The sequence below is a fragment of the Engystomops pustulosus genome, chromosome 2 (assembly GCF_040894005.1).
Source record: "Engystomops pustulosus chromosome 2, aEngPut4.maternal, whole genome shotgun sequence".
Classification (NCBI taxonomy): Eukaryota; Metazoa; Chordata; class Amphibia; order Anura; family Leptodactylidae; genus Engystomops; species Engystomops pustulosus.
In genome coordinates, this window is record NC_092412.1 from 185,113,125 (window position 1) to 185,140,986 (window position 27,862).

Genomic DNA, 27,862 nt, shown 5'->3' on the forward strand with positions numbered 1-27,862 from the left:
ATGCAAGACACCAGGGTCCGGTTACCAATCATAATTCCATAGAAACGCATATGTGATTGGGCCGTGGCATGTCCCTGTGCGCTTTGATTCAGTTTCAGTTTGTTTGGATACCAAATTAAAACCTCGCATGAGCTGCATAAAATGAAAGAAAATATTAAGGGTGACATTTTGCTTTGGGCACCAGGGACCTGATAGGGGTTAAAGCGAACCTGCTAGAAGGATTTTACCTATCAAGGTAATGACATGCTGCTGCAGTTCCCATCAAATGTAACACTAACATGTATTTGACTAAGATTTTAGCTGGTTCGTCTTTGAGTAATCACATTTTGAAAAGATTCAATCCGACCACCGCCCTCGTGACGTCATTGGGGGGAGGGGGGACCTGATTGGTTGCCATGACAGCCCGACCCGTGCCTGTCTGGTTTCTGTAGATTACTGTCCAAAAATGACATATATAGGTACCCTGGTATACTTGTAAATGGTAGTATATTGTACCCTAGATGGTCTAAGAAATAGAAAACAAAAATTTCAAATCAACCCCCTTTCCCTAGAACTGATATAAATAAACAGTAAAAATCATAAACATGTTAGTTATCGCTGTGTTCCAAAATGTTCAATCTATCAAAATATAATAATGGTTATTCCTGGCCTGATCCGGGAATAGCGCACAAATTCGTAAATACCACTTTTTTGCCATTTTGAAAAATATAACATTTTTTTATAAAAAGTGATCAAAAGATCTTACAGTTCTAATTGAAAACATTGAAAACATCATCTAAAGTTGCAAAGAATGACACCACACACAGCTCTGTACATCAAAGTATGAAAAAGTTATAAGCGCCAGAAAATGGCAAAATGATGAATGTTATTTTTGTACGGGAGGTTTTAATTTTTGAACGAAAACATTATAAAACCCTATACAAATTTGGTATCCCTGTGATCCCACAGACCCAAAGAATAAAGTAGACATGTCATTTGGGGCGCACAGTCAAAGCCGTAAAATCCAAGCCCACAAGAAAACGGCACAAACACGGTTTTCACCATTTTTGCTGCATTTGGAATTTTTTTCCCGCTTCCCAGTACACGGCAGGGAATATTCAATACCATCACTATGAAGTAGAATTTGTTACGCAGAAAACAAGAACTCTTTATATGTAAAAATAAAAAAGTTATGGATTTTAGAAGGTGGGGAGTGAAAAATGAAAACGCAAAAACTACGGTAAAAAGGGCCTTGTCAGGAAGAGGTTAAAAGCTGCACAAAAAAAGTGTTGCACTCTGTCGGAGCAGTGCCATATTCATGAAGAATGGAAAACAGAAAATGTGCAGTTTGCCTTTGAATAGTGCAGAGGGCGCCAGATTCAGGATTTCTGATTTCCGCTGCACTATACAAAGGCAAACTGCACATACTACAGACTGAACTGTTCTTAGTGAATGTGCCCCAATGTCCTGGCTTATAACTTCTGCATGTAACCTCAGCTCTGGCAATGCGAGGGGTAAGGGCATCTTCTGTAAAATGTTCTTAGTAGAGGTGTGTTAATAATCCATTTACAATGCTCAATAGGTAAATCGAAAGCTTATATGTGTACAAAATAAGTACTATATGGTCCTAACAAGACATAAATCCAATTCTTAGCATCAGTTTGTAAAGTTCATATTATGTTTATATTTGTCCACTAGATGGCACCTTAAACCCAACACAGTGGGGGAATTTACCATCGTAACTTTTTGAAGGCAGTTTTGCTGTAAACTGCATTCAGGGCCGGCTCCAGGTTTCAGTAGGCCCCTGGGTGACAGTGCCTCACTGGGCCCCTTAGCAGTGAACTCATTAAAAAAAACGTAAAACAGTAAGATACCAATATTAATTTACAGCCCCCCAGGCTTCATTAATTAAGTATATACAGCCTCCCATGCCCCATTAAGTAATTTACAACCCCCCAGTCAAGCTCCATTAATTAATATACATCCCCCCAGGCTCCATTAATAAATATACCCCCCCCCCCCCCCCCCCGCCAGGCTCCATTAACAAATATACCCCCCCTCCCAGCCAGGTTCCATTAATTAATATGCCACCCCAGCCAGAATACATTAATTAATATACATCCCCCCCCAGGCTCCATTAATTAATATACACCCCCCCCCCCAGCCAGGCTCCATTAATAAATATATCCCCCCCAGCAAGGCTCCATTAATAAATATACATCCCCCCAGGCTCCATTAATTCTACATCAGCTACATCTTCAGAGTGAGAGCAGCACAGTCTAATAGACGCTCTGTGGAAGAAATACATTGGCCACGCCGATGCAATTATGTTCTGTGAGTGACCATATGCGGTGCCGCCCCCTGTTACCCGTGCCACACTGTTAGGTGCTTCTCTCAATTACATCGGCGGCAAGTATGCTGATGTAATTGAGTTTTCTTATCTCGCCCCTCTGGGGCCCCGGCACTTCCCGGGTAAGCCGGGTGCAGGCGCTGGCCATGACTGCATTGACTTGTAAATAGAGATGAGCTGACCCAAACTTTCTGGTCCAGTTTGGGTTTCAGGTGCGCCCTGCGCGACCCACAGATGTTGCCGGATATGATGTTCGCTGTGTGAATTCTTTAATGGAACCCTTTAAAGCAAGGCAAGTTTGTAGCCCACAGCCCCATGCCAGTAGCATAGCCAATAAAAAAAACCATTGAGCCACATTTATCAAAACTAGTGCAGTCTGTACTATGTGCAGTTTGCATGTGGAGTGTGCAGATTGCGGCAGATTCATCAATACTGGTGCATCCTCTTCATTAATTTGGCGCCCCCTGCACTTCTTGGGAAGCGGGCAACTTTTTTTGTGTGCACTTTGTTTATGCTGCAGAACTGTGGCACACTTCAGTAATAAATGTGTCGCACGGTCCGACTAAGCACTAACACGCCCCTTTAGGTGCACATTTTTCTGTCTTGTTTCACACTGTGCAGCCGCAACACAATGTGCAAGCAGTTCTTTTTCTTCTTGTTCTTATTTTGCAATTTTTAGTTCAATGTCAAACACAAAACTGGCGCAGGCACTTTAATAAATGTGGCCTAATGAGCGCTCATTTGTCTAGGAGCCTTCGGTGGCATTGAGTAAATCTGGCAAATTGTCCTCTCCTAATCTAGGTATCGCTCTGCACTTGGTTGTGTCACATTGCCTGCATAAGGCAAGGAAACAGCATATGTAGTGCAGCCTGGTGCACAGTGCAGAGGAGTGAGGTATTTTTTCTGGTCTGGGGGTTCATATTATCAGTTGTCTGCTTTTTGAAGTCTGTATTATTGGATATCATGTGGTCTGGCACCAGTATTATTATTATGCATTCTCTGATCTGGGTCAGTATTTAGCATTTGATGCTTCTGGATTGTTTCATATAGTACTGTGGTAGTTGGTGCTACTAAAGTGGCTACAAGTACAGCCCTTTGAAGTTGAATTATATGACCCCTCAGATGAAAAAAGGTTTAGAATTTTGCGTGCAATTTTTCACATTTTTATAAAAATCGCTTTAGAAGGACCTGCTTTGAGAGGCTTAGATAATAGTAAAACCTCATAAATTAGTTTAAGAAGTTTATTAATTAACCCATTTGGTGTTTTGCAGGGGTTATAAGAAAATTGAGGTACAATTTACAAACTGTACTTTTGTAGACAATACATTCATTTTGGCCAAAAATTAAAAATTTACAATGTATTATATGACGAAAAGCTCATCAAAGTGAAATACCCAAATTCTCCCGAGTGTGCCGATATCCCATATGTGGTGGCAAACTTCTGCATGGACACACAGCAGGGAACATAATGGGAGCGGGACCTACATATCACTCTTACTACAGATCGAAGGGAGAAAACATCCAGGAGACTAATTAGAAGATGCTCACAAGATGGTATAGGGTGCCCCATGTACTTCACAAAATGTTCCCAGAGGTCACATCGTGCTGCTGGCACTGTGGAATAGAGGAGGGAACGCTTTTACACTGCTTTTGGAGCTGCCCCAAAATTATCCCCTGTTGGCAATTTAGGTGATTTGCAAGGTGACAGGTAGAGGGTTATAGGATGACTCCGCTTGGGTCTTATTGCACCACCACTAGATTTCCCTTGGCTTGGCACATAAAGAAAGTCGCTGTTGTATTATCTTCTCAACGCAGCTAATGCTTACATCCACGCCTGCTGAGCCCCCTTTGCTGTCTCAATGCTTGGGGCGGGTCAGCAAGCTACACCTGATGGAGGGTCTCTTGAACACAGATCCAAAGAGAGCTGCATGCTTTCAGAAAACTTGGTTCCACTGGTCCTCCTTCATTTCTTCTTTGGAACTAACAAGTATGGTACCAATGCAGATAGCAGAGTGCTAGGCTACCATACACCCGGGTACCAGGAGGAAGGTAGGTGTGGGTCACTCTAATCCTTCCACTCTCTTTATTCCCCTTGTTTCCACTTTCTTCTTTTCTTCTAAGTTGTTCTTTTATCCTAAGTTTAGTAATTCCGTATCTCTTTGCCATGGTGTTGATAACATTAGAGATAATTGTGTGATAACCAGGCTCATTTGTTTACCTACTTGAGTGCACTCTTGGCACTTCATTGTGCTTAAGTGTTTATATGTGTATTTGTTTGTTTTAAAACCTTTGAATAAACTTTAATTTATCAAAAATGGTACTTCTAGATCAATTTCTTATCCTGTTTTTATGAGGTTGGATGTGAAAATATCATAATTTGCACAAGTTTTTACATTTTTTTGCAGCATTTACCGTGCGGGTTTAGTAAAAATTTTGTTATTGTACGGGTAGTGTTTTTGTGGTGATTTAGAGTTTTTATGTGATTTTTACATAGGGGCATTAGGAGACTTTTATTACCCAGTAATGCCCAATAATACCCATGGTGACCACGGCCAGGTTAAACAGCCAGGATCAGGACTATCGCAATCCCAGCTGTTACTGCAGAACCCCAGCTGTCACATACTACTGGGATCCTGCGGTGATCAACTAGCTCAGCTTGACTTAACTGTACATCATGTTACGGTAATTCACGTGAAGGAAAACTGGCAGGCACTATCTTCCATCAGAGCAGTATCCCCACTCGACACACATTAAGCCACAGACCGATCCTGGAACCAGAGATCACGGTAGAGGACCATGTGGTGGTGCACAGTTAATAAACATAAAAGTCCATAAGCAACATGCAGAAGAAAGTAACGGCACTCACCCACTTGATAGAAAAGTGTATTTTACGCTTCTTCACCTGAATAAAGGGCATTACACTTTTCTATCAAGTGGGTGAGTGCCGTTACTTTCTTCTGCATGTTGCTTATGTTACGGTAATTCCCTGCACCTTATGATGTACAGTTATGTCAGCATGTGGGATAAATGGATTCGGTGTCCAGATTTTACCCCATTAAACTACTAGCTCCCTCATGTAGATTATGACATGTCCTTTCTAAAATTCCCTCCATTATGTGAAATCTCACCCATTTACCGACAAAAGAAAATTCTCTACCAAAGTAATATGCAAATGCATTTGTCCCTTTTAAAGTCTGGAACATTTACAGTTGAAGCAAACAAAATTGTAATCTTTAATGTGTTACATTTCTTTAAAATTAACGGTACATAAAAGGGAGTGATGTATCCAGGTGACTGGCCGTGAGATAGATTGGGCGACGGTGGTGAAGCAAATGTGGGGAACCAGTATCCACACACTACCCCCAGCACATAAGAAATAAACTCAGCAACTTCTGGTCCTGCCTGTAGCTAAGTAATCCCTGGGAGAAGAGGAGCTTCAGGAAGTGCTCGAAGGTGAGTACTGAGTTAATTTTTTGTGTGCTGGATACATATATACTGGGGAGCAGTGTGCTGGATACATATTTACAGGTGTAGTGTGCTGGATACCTATATATTTGGGGGAAGTGTGCTGGACTACTTATATACTGGGGGAAGTATGCTGGTTTACCTATATAATGACCTCTTCTTTGAGCCACACATTTAATCTCTTGCTCGCTCTTGCCGGATGCATCTCAGAAACATCTCTAGAGTCCGACCGTTTCTCACATTTGAAACCTGTAAAAGGCTAACTGTTGCTCTGATTCATTCTCGTCTAGACTACTGTAACTCTCTACTAACTGGTCTTCCACTCACCAAACTCTCTCCTCTCTAATCGATTCTTAATGCAGCAGCCAGGCTCGTCTTTCAGACTAAACGCTACACGGTTGCCTGCAGTTCATGCCAGTCACTGCACTGGCTGCCAGTCTCCTTTCGAATACAATTTAAAATAATAACCCTCATCCACAAAGCTCTGTATAATGCTGCACCCCCATACCTCTCCTCTCTTATCTCAATCTATCGCCCAACTCGTGCTCTTAAATCCGCCAGTGATCTTAGATAAACCTCTACCCTAGTGCGGACCTCCCACTTGCGTCTCCAAGACTTCTCTAGAGCTGCACCCATTCTATGGAATGCTCTGCCCCGGACTATCAGACTAATACCTAACCTCCAAAGTTTCAGACGTGCTCTTAAAACCCATTTCTTTAGGCAATCCTACAACACTCATTAATGGCATGAAGTTTTAACTCTTTTACTAACCCGTCCTGTGTCCTCCTCCCATCTGTTATCCAGCAACCAGCAGGCACCAGATTTCTCTGCAGTCCCATTCACCCTGGACCTTGTATATAAGATGATGGCTGATGACTGGGTCAAGCGACAGCAATTCCATTTATTATATTTTGTTCTATTCCCTTAAGAAGAATGGCTTGACATTTATATATTCTTTTACCTCTTGTGTCACCCCACTCCTTCTCATAAACTGTAAGCTCTTGCGAGCAGGGACCTCACTCCTCTTGTTCCATACGAATGTTTGTGCTCTGTCATGTTTTTTTGTATTTGTCCCCTATGATTTGTAAAGCGCTACAGAATATGATGGCGCTATATAAATAAAGATTATTATTATTATAATGGGGCGGAATGTGCTGGGTTACCTAGTGTGCTAGGCAGTGTGCTAGGCTTCCTATTTACTGGAGACAATGTTCTGGGCTACCTATATACTGGGACGCACTGTTCTGAGCTACCTATATACCGGGGATTGGCAGGGTGCTGAATACCTCTATACTGGGGGCAGTGTGCTCTATACATACATACTTGGGGTTGTGTGCTGGATACCTATATACAGAGGGGCAATGTGCTTGATACCTATATACTGGGAGACAGTGTTCTTGGCTACCTAGATACTGGGGGGCATGTTCTGGGCTACCTATATACTTGGGGGCAGTGTGCTTGGCTACCTATATAATGGGGGAAATGTGCTGAAATGCGTATATACCTGGGGGAAAGTTCTGGTCTACCTTTGCTTGACTACCTATTTACTGGGGGGCAGGGTGCTGGACTACCTATATAACAGGTGGAATGTACTGGGCTACCTATATACTAGGGGCAATGTGCTGAGCTACATATATAAAGGGGGGCAGTGTGCTGAGCTACCTATATACTGGGGGAGCAATGTGATGGATACATATATACTGGGGGCAGTTTGCTGGATATACATATACTAGGGGGCATTGTGCTAGAAATATATACTGGGGGAGGCATGTGAGGGGAGCCTGTGACCAATGTTTCCTAAGGCTTATACTCAAGTTTGTCCAGTTTTTTTGTGTTAAAATTAGGGGCCTCTGCTTATATTCAAGTCGGCTTATACTCAAGTATATACGGGAAGTAAGGTACAGTATCTAAGAGGGGACACAGTAAATATCTAATAAAGCAGTGGTGGCGAACCTATGGCATGGGTGCAAGGGGCGGCACTCAGAGCCCTTTCTGTGGGCACACGGGCCATCGCCCCAGCACACCAGACAGGACATATTTTAAAGTGATACTTACTTCGCTACTTGGGACTGTAGGAAGAGGGAGATAAGTAGACAGGACCGAATTATGTTTCGAGGACCTTCTGCTGGCCCCATGATTCTCTATGTACCGAGGCACACTGAAAAGAAGCTAAAATGATGCAAATTTTCCATCTTGTCCTCAGGAGGCCAATATGATCAAAAGTTGTTGAAAAACACAAAGCAAAAAGTTACTGCTTTAATTTTTGGTTGGCACCTCACTATAAGTAAGGGAGGTTTGGGGTTGCAATTTGAGCACTCGGCCGCTAAAAGGTTCGCCATCACTGTAATAAAGGGAGTATATTATTTTAAATAGCGGGCAATAGAGGGGTGTTTTATTCTGCACTAGTCTAATGATCATCACATTAATACATCTACCTCAATGTATTTAATGGCAAATGTATGTATAGTAATAGTCCAGTTTTTTGCTTGATACGCAAAAGGAAAGAATGTGTCATGAATAAATGTTGTAAGGGAGAAAACTGGTGTATTTTATCTTCTTATGTGACCCATTTGCTAACCCCTTCCTTCCTATAGTCATAGATACAGACACACTACATGAAATAATATCTGTGGGCCATATTGTATGTGTAAAGATTCCAATTATTTATACCTAACTAATACATATTTTCATTTGTATGGTGATTATTCCTACACATATACAGGCGGTCCCCTACTTAAGACCACCCGACTTACAGACGACCCCTAGTTACAAACAAACCTCTGGATGTTAGTAGTTTACTGTACTTTAGCCCTAGGCTACAATAAACAGCTATAACAGTTATCAAAGGTGTCTGCCTGTACTACATATGACTCCTTGTATATTAAGAAATAAAAAAGAATGCAATGGTCCTCGTTAGTGAAAACTAAGAGCAAAACTTTCAAGTTGCTCATGGCAACCAATCAGAGCACATCTTTAATTAATAAAACGTGAACAAATGTGCAAATGCCTCAAAACATTGTGACGCTGTGGGGCTCATTTACTAAGGGTCACAGTGCACTTTTGGCGGACTTTTCACCTTTTTCGGGGCTAAAACGGCTTGCACGCGTATTTAAGAAGTGTATGCGCTGGGATTGTGGCACATGCAAGCCCTTCGTGCCGCGGCTGCGCAAGCTTCCATGCAACACAAATTAGGGGGTGTGCCGACAGATTGATTCGGACTGAGCGTGGTATTTAACTTTTAAATTGTGTCGCAAGCCCTAGCCCTAAGATTCACCACTCAAAAGATGGTGAACTCTGACGGACTTGAGCGGGGAAGCGGTACATTCATGATTTCGAGCGCATGATCTTGAATCAACGCACAGTGCATTACAGTCGGACACTGCACTTTCTGGGAACTTCAGTGACTGGCTATGTAAAGGTGCCCCTGTTTGTGTGGGTGCAATCAATGACAATGATTCCCTTTACAATTACCACAATAATCTGTGTTCTAAGAGCTATAGAGGACAAAGTAGAAGTGTCTGAAGTGACATCTTCCTCCAGACTTTCAGGGTGACTCAAAAAGTTATTCTTTTTTTATATAATAGATGTTATGCTTTCAAAAACAAGGGTAACTTATGTGTATATAAATATATTAATTCTTGTATGTGTTTTAGGGCAAATAGGTGTGATTATTTTACATTTTATACTAGGTGTTTGCACACTCAGGGTCTGATTTCTCATACAGTAAACTGCTTTACTGCTGTATATTTGTGTGTTTTTAGTACATCCCATCCTTCCTTTGACAGGTCTGAGAAAAGACTCCTGAGGTACTCGATAGCTGCCCTCTTTGGGGTATTAGAGAAGGTGATTGGCATCCACCTGACCCATTGCATTTACACCATTTAAAGGGGTTAGCAGCAGCAGTCAATAATACAGCAGATATCCATCATGCAAGGAGGGGGCATAGGTCCTAAGCCACAATGTGCTGTAGTTATACAGTGCCAGGTGGGATCATCTAGAAATGAAAAAATTACACGCAGAGCGAGAGATTCTTGCTAAGAAAAGCAGTAGTGCATTTCCTGTAGTTACCTGCGAATACCAACAAGAATATTTTCAGAAAGAAACATCATTGTAATAACACATTTCTAGAGCAGGGGCACACAATAAATGTTGAGTGTGTTTACTACCACAGTTGGCATAAGAAGTTAATCTAATTAGAAGATGGCAGTGTGAACTCCAAGCCAAAAACTGAAAGGAGGAAAGAGCAGAAGAGAAGAGGCGGAAAGTCTGAATCTTGTGGCTTTCTTAATTTCCTGTTTAAACAAATGCACACTACAATGTGACGAGAGCGAGCGAAGTGTGAAATGTAAAAGAGTATTTTATGCAGACACTACGAGAAGCAGTGAGAAACGCATCTGTATTAAGAGGGTGAACTCTTAGTACATTATTTACTGAGCTTCGCAGGTAACAGCAACCATTAAGTGTCATTTATTTGGGGATTTTATGGTAGAACCGGCAAGGCGGCCTGGATGTTGCTTTTTTTGAATGGGGAGGACTCTTGCTTTCTACTTCTGTATTTTAATTTTCTGTTGTGAAAGAAGAGCAGACCAGATGTATTCAGGACTGCTGTGGCAAATCAATAAACGGAGTTTTTGAGGCAGTATTTTAGAAGTTATCACAAATATGTCAAGTCACCAGAAAGATATCGCCTGTTGTAGATGTAGTACTTTTGCATTATAAGCTGAATATTTCTATGTATGTCCCAGTAGATCAACTATTCACCTTCACTACTTTATTCTCACATAAGTCTTGTGGCATCTTGTTTTTTCTTTTTATGTGCCAAAAGTAAATTTATATGTTACTATTTAGAGATGTAGGAGGACAGGAAAATATTTTTACAAAAATGTGTTGCTTGGATGTAAAGTTTGTCATTGTGCCTGACAGATTAATGGCTATTCCTCTCAACTTTTAGAGCAAAAGGACAACCCACTGACTGACCCCTTGTTTGACAATGTGTGGAGGGAGAACCCTCTGCATGTCCCATAGACAACAGGAGGTATGGGTGGGGACAACCTGAGATAAGCCCTTGGCAAAACAACAAAAACTGCACACTCTAAATCAAATTTTTAAAATTTTTTGGATGGATGGCAGTTTAGGATAGCTGTGTTTATTTCTCAACTGCACCATTATTTGTTTGAACCTTAGGCAGTAGAAAATAATTATCATCAGGTGTAAAAGAACTTTTACTACATACTTAAAGGCTGAGATTGAAGCCTGTATTGGAGACCACACAGATGATGTTATATATAGCCATTGCACATCCGTTCTTTAAGAGGACAAAAGGACATATTTTTATAGATGTCTTGTTTATTAGATTGATGACCTAAAAAAAAGTGGGCCTTAATTGTGTTGGTCACTGTTCCCCCCTCCCCACGCAATAGGCTATGTGTACATTTTGTTTCTCCCTAGATTCTGGGTATAAGTCACGAAAGACTCCTATTTTATATTCTAGTAAGTTGAAAGGCAACATATACAAGAAAATACTCTTAGGTTTTACATATGTTGGGGTCATAAATTCTCGCCACACTTTCTGCAACAATAAGTCAAAGTTGGAAAGAGTTATTATGTAGGATTTGATTTGATGGAGAAGACACTAGATATCAGTACTGCTTGTGTTTGATCAGTACAGTAGGCTATGACAAATCTTGTAGTGTGCATCACATTGAGAAGTATGTCTATTTTTCAGGATGGTAAATTGGGATTTGGGCAAAAAATTTGCCCTGAAATTTCTGATGGCAGCTTGGTCTGGTTTGGAATGGTTTGACTTTAGGCTACATTCAAACGACCATGTGCCCGCCCAGGAGAGGAGGAGCCCTCTCCGTAGAGAAACATGGCACATGGTGCCGTATTACAGGGAAAGATAGGACATATCCTATCTTTTCCCCAAGTACGGAATGGTGCGGTGCCATAGGTGTGCTGCACCGTACCGCTCCGTAGGGTGCTGTTAGCCCATTGCTGGCCTATGGGGGACACATATCATCATATATACGTCGGCTGGATATACGTCCCCCAACGGCCGTGTGAACTCAGCCTAAGTCCTAATAGTATGAATCCTTTTGACTGCACAAAGCACTTGTTCCTCCTCCTTCTGATAAACTTTTTGTTGACTAATCAGAGCTGAGCAGTTTTGACATGTGACATCAAAGTACCACTTCAAATCGCTTGGTATCGATCTGGAAGTAGGTAAAAAGATACTTGGCACCAGGTACTTTGCAATTTTTTTTATTTATTTTTTTTGCAGTGGAAAAGGAAGCAAAGTTTACAAGCGAAACACATTTGTGTTTTTCATGGCCCATCCTTTATCACTAAGGTGTTTGTCATTTGCAGCTCACATGTAGTTTTCTTTTATAGGACTCCTAAGAAACATAGTTTCTTATGACAGGAGAAAAGTAATGCCATTAGGGAATTATAATTTTATAATGAATAATTATAGTACAATTAAAGGAGACCTGTTAGCTATCCATATCACATTTAGTATGACTTGTCTCACCAGCCAGGTGTTTCTCTGTATACTGTGAAAATGCCAAAGCATTGATTACAGGAACTATAAAACCTAGAACTAACACTTTCAGGAGCATTTTTGACACCAGGTTCTAAATCCATAGGCATTACTGTAAGTTGATCCACCTTTGAAGCTTCTGCTATTCTTGGAAGGCTTTCTACAAGATTTTGTATTGTTTCTTTGGGGACTTTTGTCCATTCATGCAGAAAAGAATTAATAAGGCCAAACACTGATGTTGGATGAGGGGGCTTGGTTTGTAATCTCCATTCTAGTCCATTCTATATATGATTGATAAGGTTCTGTGTGGGCCACTTGGGTTTTTCCACCCAAACCCCAACCAATGATTTTATGGTCATTGATTTGTGCACTATCCTTGTTATAAACAGGAAAGGGCCTTCCTTAACCCATTTTCACAAAGTTATACAATTGTCCTAAATGTCTGAAAGTCTTATGAAGCTTTGACATTCCTAATTGTTGGAACTTAAGGGCCTAGGTCAATTCCTGACGAGCAATCCAATAATTAAACCGCTCCACTAATGCAGACAGGCATGTATGATTCTCCAGGCATTCACCAAACCCAGATCTACAAGTTTCCACTGCTCTGATGTGAGTACAGGGGCAGAATCAGAGGTTGCACTAACATTTTTCCAGAAGGGTAAAAATACTCCTCTCACCATTTTTGAGGAGTATTTTTACCCGAGGAGGAGTATGAAAATTTCGGTAGCACACTGCGCACACAGCACACACTACACTGCGCACACACTACACTCACACACTGCGCACACAGCACACACTACACACTACACTCACACACTGCGCACACTACACACTACACTCACACACTGCGCACACAGCACACACTACACTCACACACTGCACACACAGCACACACTACACTCACACACAGCACACACTACACACTACACTGCGCACACAGCACACACTACACAGCGCACACACTACACTCACACACTGCGCACACAGCACACACTACACTCACACACTGGGCACACAGCACACACTACACACTACACTGCGCACACTACACTCACACACTGCGCACACAGCACACACTACACTCACACACTGCGCACACAGCACACACTACACACTACACTCACACACAGCACACACTACACTGCGCACACACTACACTCACACACTGCGCACACACTACACTCACACACTGCGCACACAGCACACACTACACACTACACTGCGCACACTACACTCACACACTGCGCACACAGCACACACTACACTCACACACTGCGCACACAGCACACACTACACTCACACACTGCGCACACAGCACACACTACACACTACACACACACTACACTCACACACTGCGCACACAGCACACACTACACTCACACACTGCGCACACAGCACACACTACACACTACACTGCGCACACTACACTCACACACTGCGCACACAGCACACACTACACTCACACACTGCGCACACAGCACACACTACACTCACACACTGCGCACACAGCACACACTACACTCACACACAGCACACACCACACTCACACACTGCGCACACAGCACACACCACACTCACACACTGCGCACACAGCACACACTACACTCACACACTGCGCACACAGCACACACTACACTCACACACTGCGCACACAGCACACACTACACTCACACACTGCGCACATAGCACACACTACACTCACACACTGCGCACACAGCACACACTACACACTACACTCACACACTGCGCACACAGCACACACTACACACTACACTCACACACTGCGCACACAGCACACACTACACACTACACTCACACACTGCGCACACAGCACACACTACACACACACACTGCGCACACAGCACACACTACACTCACACACTGCGCACACAGCACACACTACACTCACACTACACTCACACAGAACACTACACTCACACAGAACACTACACTCACACAGAACACTGCACTGCACACACAGAACATTACACTACACTGCACACACAGAACACTACACTACACTGCACACACAGAACACTACACCTACAATCACACACTCACCCGTCCGGATCTGCGGGCAGGTAGAGATGGAGCAGGACAGGGAGCAGCAGCCCCGCTGTCCACAGGTATCGCGGGGCCTGCGCTCTCGCTCCGGAGCGCTGCTGACACAGATCACTGTGTCAAGTGTCGCGCTGAGCGGTCCGGCGCGCGCTGTGATCGCGCGACATTTACCTCTTTTGCAGCCGCTCAGCCTGCGCGCTGCAAGGAATAATTGCCAAGCGTAACTTTACGCATGGCAATTATTTTGGGGGGCAATGGCGCCTCATCACGCGTCTATGACGCGTGGTGAGGCGTTAATGCGACCTCTGGGCAGAATACTTGACAGCACTCCATCAAAGACTTGGCTTTGGTGATATAAGGCGTGTGTGCAGCTGTTTGGTCATGAAAACCTATGTCTTGATAGATAGATATCACTGACATGCTAAAGCCCAGCATGCAGTAGATAAAAACCCATTACAGGTTTGTGTATGTTCCCCATGCCTTAATGTGCATTTTGCATTCGATTCTTCAGGAGATTATGTGCAATGTTCTGTATATAAGAAGAAATTGATGCTTTTGTTATATAGTTATACATTGCCAGGTGGATCCAAATTTAAATATCTAATATATTATTCTGTATATGTACCCCTTGATTTTAATAGCACTGGGAAATATGATGATGCTATATAAATAATGATTTATTATTATTGATCTGTTTGTTATGGTTTTGTCCATATTTACATTTTGCTGGTAAGAAGTCGCTAGCACTTCCCACAACTGCTATACTAAAAATTATCAGTAACAGCAGTACTAAGAAAGGCCCAGATAATATTGGCTAAACACATTCCCACTGCGGTCTGCTGTGCAGAGATAACAGTCTTAAAGAAACTTGCTGGCTGTCACTGTACCTACCGTACTAGTTGTCACACTGTCTGATGCAGGCTATGCACAAGCCCCTCACTGGTAATGGTATGTATCATTGAAGCAAATGTTACTGGAATATACCATCGTTTTATAATCTGTCATATATATAATTCATTTTCTGTAATAGTGAGATCAGTTGTTACCTGTTTAGCAAAATAACTAGTAGTGTATAGGAAAAGGAAAGGAAAGTGACACATGTATACGATCTTCTGAGTTGCAACAGCTTAATGTATTAAGCTGTAAAATGTATTACAGCGCATTTATTTCAACAGTCTGTTAAAACGTTATTTTTTTATATGTTACAATAACAGGTATTATATGTTTTGTTTACTTTTATTTCTTTTATATCCTTTCTAGGAAAAGGAGGATGATTTTATTTTTTATATCTTTTTTTTTTCTTTTAATTTCATTAAATTTTTTCATATATATTTTTTACAGCCTTGTAAGACTGATAGCTTATTCTGTAAATTGCAAAGCAATGTTGCAATTTTTTGTCAACTTGCAGCTTTCATATCCCTCCCTGATTTTGTCCGTTAGCTTTTTCCATATGACGTTATAATGCTAATGATAGTGTTGCTAGAATGACAGATATAGGAGCGTTTGAGAGGCTGCAGGCTGTCATAGTAACCAATCGCCACCACCGATGACGTCTGGGGCAGGCTCAGGAACTGGATAGCGGCACTTAAAGGAAATGCTAGTGTGTGCCCCCTCTGGCAGGATCTACTCTTCTTTTAGCTTTTTATCCCCTTTTTATTACAAAAAAGGCTTTCAAAATTATACAAATGAGCCTAAGGGGCTCCATACTCCATTAACAGACTCAATTAACAGCTCCTCAGGCTCATTTACATAATTCTTAACACCTTTTTTTAAAGAAGCTAAAGAAGAACAGATCCTGCCAGAGGGGGCACACACCTGTAGAGTGTGCTCGCTCCTGATATTAGATGTTGTGCTCATTCACACGAAAGTAACAGGAACCGATATGCGGCCGCAATATTTATCAGTCCCCATTGACGTCTATGGCGTCAGTCACTGTGCAGTGAGTACACGTTGTTTCACTGAACCGTGACCGTGTACAGCGAAGTATGGGACATATAGGACATTCGTGCTACTGCCTGGGCAAACATACGTCGTGTGAATGAACCTTAACAGTTGAATTCGGTGCCTATATCCTAATCTAACAGTAAACTAACTGTGGTAACACCGTCCACAGCCTTTTTGGTTCTGTAGCATAATGCATAAATGCATAACAAATATAAGATTACCGCAGAGTAAGTTATAATTGTTTTACATTTTGTTGTTGATATAGCTATGCTGAATTTATCATAGCCTCTGACACAATCCTGGCTCAGGTTATAGTTAAATTCTACTCCTGGCAGGATGTGGTGTAGAATTCATCAGGGTACATGATCGTCTTAGTATATCCTGCGTGTTGTACACCGACAGGGAGGGATCTAGACAATGTGCTTAGTCTTGATAAATGCCCCCTACTGTGGTCTTCATCCAGATGTATCTTTTTCTGTACCTTTTTTGTAACAGAAACACAGAAATCCTAATATAAACTTAATACATTAACACATATAGGATTTTCATAGGCAGTGGAGACTGCTAACACATTCTTAGTGGTTCAAACAAAGGACATTTTTTTAAAGATGTTTTAAACACACCAAGTGATACCTGTTTTTTCAGATTTCTGGCTCCACAATGTTTTGTTTTAACCAGGCAGCAGTTGAATTAGGCCCTGTGGGCTTATATGACGGAACTCTGCTTAGTAAACATGGGCAGAGGCATACATTGTATATAGAAGACAGACTCAGGCTCCTGAACCTATGACATGAGGAGACATGTATCTGTTACACCTACCTGGCAGCACCCAATCGCATTCCACACACACAGCACATGACCTGCCCCAAAACACTTTATGGTCTCAGGGATGCAGACACAACAATATAAAGTAGTGAGACATTGACTTGACAGAAACCTCAAGTGACTTTCTTACTTCTTACGTGGAAGCCAGCGATGTACTTCACTTATGTTCATTCAAAACTTGCTCAGAGCGGCAGAAGAAGTGAGGTAAGGAAGGACTGGTTTTCTGACTTACTATGAAGGTGTCTGTACATTTCTGGCAATGCCTCTCTTTGTAGGTTACCTCAGCCTTGTAGTAGCGCAGGGGCTGCATGTAAGTGGATGCTAAGGGTGGTCAGTGGGGAGTGTTTGAAGTTTTTCATGTGTTCACACATTGCAGACACACTGCTGGTACTGCAATACTGCAAAACTGCATCAGAAATCAGTCATTTTTTTCAGGGTAAATTCCACAGCCATATCACAATGTGTGCAGATGCATTAGAGGCAGATTGAGGCTACATTCACACGATGTATGCCCGCCGTTAATGTCAGTTTAATGTCAGTTTAATCAGGATTTTCACAGTTCATTTCATCTTCCGCAATGCAAAGAGTCAGAGCAGCAACATTTATGCAATAAAGTCTACAATAATTTATGCTGATTTTGTTTATTTAATTCAAATTCAAGGCATGCCTTCAACAGAATTATTCCCATTAAATGCAATCTCCAAGCCTAGTGTCAAGAAGTTGGCCACAGACAGTGCAGCAGCAATTGCACACTACCCATAGCCTGTGACTGGCTATAGTCTGCCTCCGTAACTGTCCTGTCCCCTGACTGCACACTAGCTTTAGCCTGCTGTGAAAATAAAATATAAAAACAGACTTCAGAAGAGATGGATAATCCTTGCATCGCAGTGAAATATGATGCAAGGAGCCCCTAGATGCCAGTGGAACGCTGTAGTGTGGAACTGTGATCATCTGTAAAACCAAACAATGGACCTAAATAGGAATCAAAACTGAATGCATTTCTCTATGATGCAGTTAAACAGGTTTTCCACTTTCAGCAAAAAAATGTATACCATTTGTGTAAGTAAAAGGTATACAATTTCCCAATATACTTTCTATATCAATTCCTCACACTTTTCCTCTTTTTGCTGTGCTTCTATTGAAAGCTTCTATGTTTATTTACGCAGGATAGAAATCTGTCCATGGTCTTGTTATGGACACGAAGGTGCACAAGCCATTATTAACACAGAGAGTTATCAGAGACATATGATACTAACGGCTTGTGTACCTGCAGACCATGGACAGGTTACAATCCAGTGAAACATAGAAGCTTTCTATAGAAGCTCAGCAAGCAGAGACCTAGAAAATGGTGGGGAATTGATGCAGAAAGTATATTGGAAAACTGTATAACTTTTCCTTACACAAACAATATCAATTGTTTGCTGAAAGTGGACAACCCCTTTAAGTTTAACGGCAACTTGTGAAGTTAAGGCCATTTTTATACCACAATTTTTTGTATTTTCTTACTATGAAAGAGCTACAAAAAACATGATGGTCCTAACTGGGTGAAAAACGATTCCCATTAAAGATTGTTGTCTTCATATCTGCAAAATATATTAATATGATTGTATGCTGATCATTAATATTGTTGATTGTTCTTTAAGACTGAAGCTGTGATTGAATAAATAGAATCAACCCCACCGATGGTAAACGCTTAAGATAACTATGAATAGTAAAAATGGAAAGTCCCCAGTTCGACAAAAACTGCATAGTGAGAATTTTGAAGAGAAATATGACAGAAGACTTGAATTCCATGAAACCTTGAGGAGCCGCCACAATACAACCTCTTGTCGCCAGGACAATCCCGGCAGGGCCAAAGAGCCGGAGAGACATTCCCCGAGAGAGCAGGAGTTTTTCAGGAGACGGCACATTTGGACTGATGATAAACAAATAGGATCTTCTCCCAAGTCCAAGATAAATGTTGCACATTCATCAATGATAGAAACCATAAAAAGCAAAGATGCAGATATCTCCACAAGATTCCAGGTAAGGCGAATGCTGTACAGTGCAATGCATTAAAAACATTCAGGCATGGACACAGTAAGTGTATCCTACAATATTTTATGTGTAAGAAATTTTTTTAGGCTACAGAAAGTGTAAATTGTACAAAACTACACAAACATATTTTTTGTGGTGTGGTGGGGAGAATGTTGAGATCACCTGGTGGCTTTTTTCTTGAAGGGGTTTGCCCATTTTTGATATGTAAAGTAAAGTCTCCCGTCTTTTACCTCATCAGCCAGACATTGCTGACCATAAAATGACAGCAGATGGAGGGCCATGTCATCTCTAACTGGCGATTGCTCATGGGCAGTTAGGAGATCACATCACCCTCCATCTGCGGCCATTTTATGGACAGGAATGTCTGGCTGAGTAGGTAAAAGACTAGAGGCTTCACTTCATATATCAAGAAAGCAGAGCATAACTTTTAATGTGCATTGGTAAATTACCTAATATCCTGCCCCTCACATTTACACACACATTACAGAAAACATGAGGTAAAGTGGCTAACCCCTTTAAGGTATTCTGGCTTTTGCAATAGTATCACCCCAAGATTACCTAACCAATATAGTAATTGTATATTCAGGTGGAGGAAATACACTTGTTTTATAAAGCTTAGACTACACTCACATCTTTTTTTCATATGCTTAGCATATAGGCCAAGAAAGCTCCCAGCGTATATATACACCAAGAACATCTAAAGGCTTATACTAGCAGATGTACACATCCTTTTTGCCTTCTTCTGTATTCCTTTTATACAGTGGAAAACACAGGATGGAAATATGCAGCATGTGACTTATACACCCAGTGGAGACCATTAGATTCTATGGGGGACGAATGCAAAGAATTGCATCCATCTGCGACCTGAGTTCGTTGGTGATGTTACTGTCCGTATAAGGACAGTTACATCACTGTGGTAAACACCCTGAACATTGGCAGCAGAAAATCAATGGTAGCTGCCATAGTTCGCTTCTCCTCTCGCTTTTAGGGAGAAGACGAGGAAGAGGATTAGGTATTCGCATACAGTGGAATACATCTAAGCCGTCAGTTGTAAGTGTACGCTAGAAATCCGCCTAGTTAATCCTTACAACACAGGGCTACAACGAGGTCTGAACGTTGCCTTGCACCAGTTTTGAAAATGGCAGGTTGCAATAAATGCAAGAACTCAGATTAAGAATGTTGTCTGCAGCCACGGCACAGTCCTGCATTCAGAATTCCAATATTATGTTCCATTATTTAAATGATAACAGAAGTCTAACCGATCCATTAAAATGTCCATTGACTTCCATTATTGAACGGAAAAGTGGATGGAGGCTGCAGGGCTATTTTTTGAATCTCAAATAATGAAAGTGGTGCAAACTGACTATAACCTGGACAAGTCGTGTCCATGTAGATGTGCCTTATAAGAAAATTAAAATGATCAAGAACCACATGCTATTTCTGTGATGATCAGCATTTCAGATTTGTCACTTTTAATCCCTGATTCTTTGATTCCCTGATGCATAGTAATTTTGCCTCCAACCAGTTATTTTCTTATCCTTTTCATTTATGAAGATATCCTGGAATCATAATCGCTCGAAGACATATCCTTTTGACTATAGAAGTTCAATATATGAACCATGTTTAGGTCCTGATTACAATAAAACCCAAAGCAATGATCTGACAGTAAGAGAAAGAGGTAAGAAAATGAGCACATATTTATTTATGTTTAAACATAATGTTAACAGTTGATCAAAGGTTTGTGGGTTGTAGTACAGAAAAAGGTAGTTATTACCTGTATATACTTGAATATAAGCCGACCCGAGTGTAAGCCGAGGGTGGGAAATGCATTGGTCAGAGTCACCAGCCAGTATATAGCTAGCCCCTGTCCCCCAGTATATAGCCTGCCAGCCCCTGCCCTTCAGTATATAGCCAGCAGCCACTGCCCCCAGTATACAGCCTGCCCATAGTATATAGCATGCCAGCCCCACCCAGCATATAGCAAGCCCATCCCCTGCCCCAAATATGCCAAGACTTAAATTTAAAAAAATTAACACTGTACTCACCTTTCCGACGCCCCTGCAGGTCCTCTTCTTGCTTCGGATGCTCCTGTGCCTCTTTGGATCCTTCGGCTTCTCTTCTCGTTTGGCTCCTCTTCGGGTTGTTTGCTCTCTTCAAATCTTTGTGCTTAGCCGGCCCACAGAATTATGTCAGCCGCTTGCCGACGTAATTGTTTGTGAGGCACTGGCATTGCGAGGGTACCCGAAGAGGAGCTGAACGACCCGAAGAGGAGAGGAACGACCCAAAGAGGACCCGAAGGACGTGAAGAGTCACCTGAGCATCTGAAGCAAGAAGAGGACCGTCGGTGTCGGAAAGGTGAGTACAGTGTTACCGTAATTTTTTACCAATTTTTTAGCCAAGTTAGTGCTAAAAAACTCGGCTTATACTCTAGTGCCCCACAGTATATACAGTATATCATATTCCTTAGACTTAGGGCTATTATGTTTTGCCGAACTTTCATCAATTTACAGTTGCAGATCCCATGCACCTGCTGCATAAAAAATCAGCAGCACAAAGTGAATTGCAGAGCAGATTTTAAAATCTTATTGGGGCACATTTAGGAATGAAGGAAACTGCCCCAAAAGTGCTCTGACTGTGTATAACACTCGGTGCGCCACATGTGTGTCAGAAATCATGAATCTGGCTCTTCCCTGCACTGGCCCGACAAAGTTCAACAACTTTTTTGTGGTGCATCTTTAACATAGGGCGCGCAACTGTGCAAGTAGTTTCCATGAGAAAGAATGTGCAAAGTCTGACATGTGCCCCAATTTGTGCTGAAATTGTGGGATTCGGTTGCAGAGAAATTCTAACACAAAAACCAGGCTACTTTGGGAGCTATTTCAATGAATATTCAACCATTCCACTTTTCCTGTGTACACAGCCCAGAGGAACAAAGAATTATAGTTTTATGTTTAATTTTACAAAATGTAAACAAAAATAAACAATTTTAAAAAATTCTAGATTTTTGAAAAAGGTCTAGCATAAAAAAATTATTTGCTACCAGTTGTAACCAATAACTGTGCAGCTTTTAACCTTTTTGTACAGAAGATGAATGTAAAACGACCATCTGATTTGGTTGATGTAGGCCCAAAGAAACAAAGCTGCATCAGTCACAGGAAAGCATTGCAAATGCTTGAAAAGAATTGTTCAACTGCTACCTGGCTCTGATGGGCCACTTTACACACTGCAAGGTTCTTGGCATTTATGGTAACAGTGTTTTTTCAATAATGACAATGTGGTCTTGTGGAGATTACACATGTTACATCACAGAAACACAGCAGAAATTCAAGGCTAGTGTCACAATCAGTGTTTTTGTTGTACACATTTTTAGATTGTCTTTCCTAATCGATGGGTGATTCCCATCCGGAGGAAAAATATACTTTTCCTTCTGAGCGGGGTTCATCTATTGATGACACAGGGGATGCAAACAGTCCTCATGACCAGTCCTTCCGTGACACTGCAATCGTCAAGTGCATATAGCCTTGCTTTAAGCTTTATTTTTGCACTGTAGTTCTAGTAAAGTATGTGTATACATTGCAGACAGTAGTTATACAAACATGGTTTTGTGAAAGAAAAATATTTGCTGGATGGATAAACTACATACAGAACTTACCGTATGTATGACCATGAGTAATAGAGTCTAAGTGCAGCAGTATTACAGATCTTTATTTATCTGTTCCTTTACAGGAGTCCAAACAATCCAGGAAACCCCATCCATCTGTTTAAAGAGGGATTCTAGCCAGCAAACCGAGTAAGCAGATTTACCGTAGAAAAGGATGGAGCATCTTTTTTATTCATTACTAAAAAATGCTCGTTGTGGTAGTTGCTGAAATCTTGCAACCAATATAGCTTCTTTGTAGGTTGTGTTCCCCGATAGGTCATGCACACAAGGTTTCTGCAGTAATCGCCAGTCACAGTTATGGTAGCATATGCTTGCTAAAGACATTAATGGACTTCTTGAGTCGCACATGTTATTTCAATGCAGGAAAATGATGAGCTGGAATAATGGGGTGCAGTCACGCGTTTTTTAAAATATCTTTATTTTCCTTTTTTACAAATACAAAAATGTAACATCTTGCATTAACAGTTACACAACAGTACAATGCCTTATTACTGATAACATGAAAAACGCCTCTTTTTACTTATATTTTAAAAATTCACTTCAAAATAATCCTAAGAAGTGCATTTTCAGTGTAAAAACGCACCAAGAATGCACTGTGTAACTGTACCCATCGGAAAAATAGTAGGTGAGTCATTTTATTTCACCTCGCTTACCTGAATATTCTGTATATAGGAGACATCAAAGCAGGTAGTCAGGGTCGGACTGGGCCCACCAGTGAAATTGATTCTGGGGGCCCACCTACTGCTGCATGGAAATATTATCTGTATATTCTAAGGTCATGTTTATAGAATGCATTTTCATTCCATTTTGAAAGGCACAGCACACACATTGGTTTAATAATAGTAAAAACACAGATATATTTTGAGATATGTTTTGCAATGTAAACGGTTACGTACAGGATATTTATAATTGTAACCCCAGCCAAAATTTTTTTTGGTCTCTGTGACAATTGGATTTGAAAACTTTTGGGTTGCCTAAAAGACCAAGATTAACTATAAATATATCAATTGCAGACACCTTTGATAACTGTTACAGCTGATCATTGTAGCCTGAGACTAAAAAACAGTAAATTACAAACATCCAGAGGCTGTTTGTAACTAGGGGTCGTCTGTAAGTCGGTTGTTCTTAAGTTGAGGACTGCCTGTATTTTAAAACACAATGCAAACACATAGGGCAGTGATGGCAAACCTTTTAGAGGCCGAGTGCCCAAACTACAACATAGACCCGCTTATTTATCACAAAGTGCCAACACAGAAATTTAATTTGTGGTTTATACTCCCTTCTCTGTCACAGTTTTCATTGATACCAGCACTCTGAGGACACCAATAAAGCAGAAAATAGTCCCAGGTAGAGCTGTCACTTTAAAATAGCTCTGTGCACAGCAAGTCCTGGGCTGTCTGGGACTGCAGGAAGATACCTGGAGTCATCTCTGGTGATGGCCTGAGTGCCCACAGAAAGGGCTCTGAGTGCCACCTCTGGCACCAGTGCCATAGGTTAGCCATCACTGACATAGGGGAACATTTACTAAAAGCAGTGCAGTCTGTAGTATGTGCAGTCTACCTGTGTATAGTGCAGAGGATGTCAGAGTCAAGGCACCAATTCTTTTTGAATCTGGCCCTCTCTGCACTGCTTTGGCGGAGTGCACCACTTTATTATGGTGAACCTTTAATATGGGGTGTGTAACATCGGGTGTGTTGACAATTCTGTCGGATTTTGCTTGATAAATGTGTCACATGGTCCGACTGGGCACCGGACCTCCCCCTTCAGAGCAGAAATTTGTGTTGCATGAAGACTAGTGCTGCCAAGACTCAAAAGGTCGTATGCAACACAACTGCATGCATTTTGCACATAAAAGTCAGCCCTCTATCATATCCCTCCCATAATGTGGGCCCCTTTCTCATATCACCCCCATAACATGGGCCCCCTTCTCATATTCTGCCTCATAATGTGGCTCCGCTCATATCCCCCCATATTTTGGCTCCCCTCTCATATCGTGGGCCCCCTGTGGGCAGAGTCAGCGACGATGGGACGCGGAGCTAATAAGCTTCGAGGCCCACCAGTGTTTTCACGAACACACCAGCGGCCAGTCCGACCCTGCAGGTAGTATACACTATCCCCCTCCCCCCACCTCTGGGCAAAGAAGGATAAGACACAGCTCTAGTGTAATTCCTAAAATAATCACAGGCCTCTGCATAGTCTGAAAAGTCATCCTAAAGATTGGGTTCACCTTAAATAAGACATTTTACCTTTTTTCTGCAGTTTTGAATAGTTATTAGCCCACTGTTTATTGTGCGGTTTTATTTTTTCTCGAGTCTTAAATATTTCTGCTTAATCAATGTCTACTTGTAGCTTTCTGCTTTCAGATGGGCAGAGACAGGCTATCTGCTCTCGCCCCAGATCACCCACCTTACAATAAAGAACCTATTGGCCTCACTATCATGTAGAGTGCACCTGATTCATGAAGACCCGAGCACGGTCTTCATGAATCTAGCACATCCTGCGGGCGCCCAAAGTGCATGAACTGGGTGCACCAGTTTTTTTCTGGTGAACTCAGTTTAACGGGCATGAACCACAATTATTGCGACTTCTGACATAAATGTGTCCGGCCAGTGGAAATACACAACGGAACACCCCTTTAGGTGCATGGTATTGTGTCTCGGCGTGCATAGACTGGTGGGAACACTTCATAAATACATGTGCAAGCAGTTTGCATATGTATTTATGTGCAATCCACGCCAGAATACTGACACAGATTGCTTGATAAATGTGGGCCAATAGTGTCAGAGAGGAAGAGAGGGCCTGGCTCTGCCCATCTGACCAGTAGGGACAGTGGATGTGGTCCCCTTTTAGTTTAATAAATTCTTAATATGAGAAGAAATGCATTCCACTGAATACAGTGTTTGGATGTCTATATTTTCATTGTGGTCAGTTTTTTATGGTAATTTATATTAACTTTTTTTTTTATTTTTACAGTTGTGCCATAGCTGTATTAAATGGGGTAAGTATACTCATGAATTTCTATTTCATCTATTTCTTTCCCCCTTTGCTCCCACTCTTACAAAAGGCAGTTCCAGGGGCTAACCCTATTAGTCACCCTCTAATCGAAAAGAAGAGGGTGTTGTTATTTTTATTATATACACTGCCATTTGTAATTATCATTTCAGGATTTTGATTTACACCTTATCATCAATCTTTAATATCTTTATTCAAAATATCATTAAAAGTGTGCTAGAAATAGCCATAAGTATTCATTCAGGCTTTTCAAGGTACACCTTCAGGTGGGCATCCAAACACATATGTGCAGACCGAAGTCCGATAACATGCACCAAGAAACAAGTAGGCGCAATCACAGGAGCACAGGTTAGCTTCCCGCTGTAACACCTATTATCAGTGGTTGTATATAGTAGGTCTGTCTCAATTATGTCCCTGTCTGATGCGTTTCTGCATCTACCCTACCGATCGATGCGTCATCAGAGGCATACCAAGATACAACTGTACTGCAGTTTATGGATTTTTTGCCTATGATTCATTACAACGCGCAGTGGCTCATTGTAATGAATCTGCAGTAATCTGACAAAGACCTGAGGCTGTCATGGCAACTGATCGACGCCCCATCCCCCCCGATGACGTTCGGGGGAGCAACAATGTGAAGAAATATGGCGGTGCCCAGGCAGCAATATGTAGCAAGCCCATCTCTGTATGAAGAGGGCTCAGCCCGTGAGCCCTCTTCATACACCCTTCATAGCTCTGTGGCGGATATATCCGTCGCAGAGCATGAAGGGGTTAAAGGACTTACTTGCAAGTGCACAAATAACATACAAATCATATGCAAGTGCTCTGTTGTCAATTGAGGATCCATATCTGCAAGTGGGCTAACCAATGAACCACTGTGCTGTCTACAGGTAAAGAATCGTTCCCACAGCTACGATCAAACAGATTTTCTAACCAATGGGCAGTATTTGCATTAAGTAGAAGCAGGGTATTATCTGGGCAAAGAAACATTTGTTCACGTGGGACACATGGATGTAAATGTGAGATATCCCAGCAGTTTCACTCCTATTTATCCTGTCCTTTTCCATACAGATGAATGTGCAGTGGACTAAAAGTTCTGAATCGGCTGCTATAAACACATATTAAGAAAAAATAATGACCATAGAATTTGGACTCAAGTTGGATGACCACAATGTTACCCTATAGGTTAAAAGGGAACCTGTGAGCCAAAATTGACCTAATAAACCAACATCTGAATGTTGTCAAGCAGATTAACACCTTCTAGATCATATATTTTTCATGGCCCATTGTGATGGGATCATTTAGAAGATCATTTTTGAAGTGAGAGGTAAAGGTATAAAGTCATGAAGGCGAAGAGTATTGCTCTGAAGTTAAGCTTCCCCTTCCTCAGAACGTCTTCTGCTGCGATTAACATCATTCACCAGATTTCATATGAGTCGGTTATGATGTTGGAAATTGATTAGGTCAAATTTATTAGGTCAATTTATGCTGACAGGTTCCCTTTAATGCAGTAACATTGATCATTTTAACCTAATGACCCCATGGCTAAAAGGTAAATAATGACATTGTTCACAAATAAGTGAACAAGATAACATTTCTCTTAACATTATAAAATGGTATGATATAAAGTGGATTAACATTAATCTAATACAATACATATATCTCTATTTTTTTCTAGGAGTTACTTCAGCTTTCTGAATACCTGATGGTAAATAATGATGATATTACATGGACGAGTGTGTGAGATGCGAGAAGTAATCTGTTACTGCAAATACCATTTGTCTTTATTAGGCCTGATGTACATGACTCTATATATATGGGACTGTGAGCGAGCGGCACAAATTGCGACTACCTCATGCCCCCATTGAGGTCTATCGTGTGCCGTCACAGCGCGGTGAGGCAGAACACTTTTAATTGATATGTCAGGCCACAGGCAACGAAACACAGCTCAATGTTTGTGGCACGGATGTGGCCCTCATTTGCATACTTT

General features: G+C 41.5%; 1 protein-coding gene across 5 annotated transcripts in view; it reads left to right on the forward strand.

Moving 5' to 3' along the window:
* The window catches only part of TRAF3IP3 (TRAF3 interacting protein 3), a 105,363-nt gene that overhangs the window by 45,604 nt on the left and 31,897 nt on the right, over positions 1-27,862 (forward strand). Inside the window, exons 1-6 of one of the 5 annotated variants that reach the window (XM_072137584.1) lie at positions 10,112-10,237; positions 18,806-19,187; positions 20,754-20,877; positions 22,926-22,989; positions 25,834-25,858; positions 27,551-27,580. In XM_072137584.1, coding sequence (XP_071993685.1) covers positions 18,867-19,187; positions 20,754-20,877; positions 22,926-22,989; positions 25,834-25,858; positions 27,551-27,580 — 564 coding nt within the window. In that variant the 5' untranslated portion in view covers positions 10,112-10,237; positions 18,806-18,866. Of the gene's footprint in view, positions 1-10,111; positions 10,238-15,289; positions 15,342-16,178; positions 17,367-18,805; positions 19,188-20,753; positions 20,878-22,175; positions 22,446-22,925; positions 22,990-25,833; positions 25,859-27,550; positions 27,581-27,862 lie in introns of those variants that run through there. The other 4 variants (XM_072137585.1, XM_072137582.1, XM_072137583.1 and 1 more) reach the window with 4 other exon arrangements.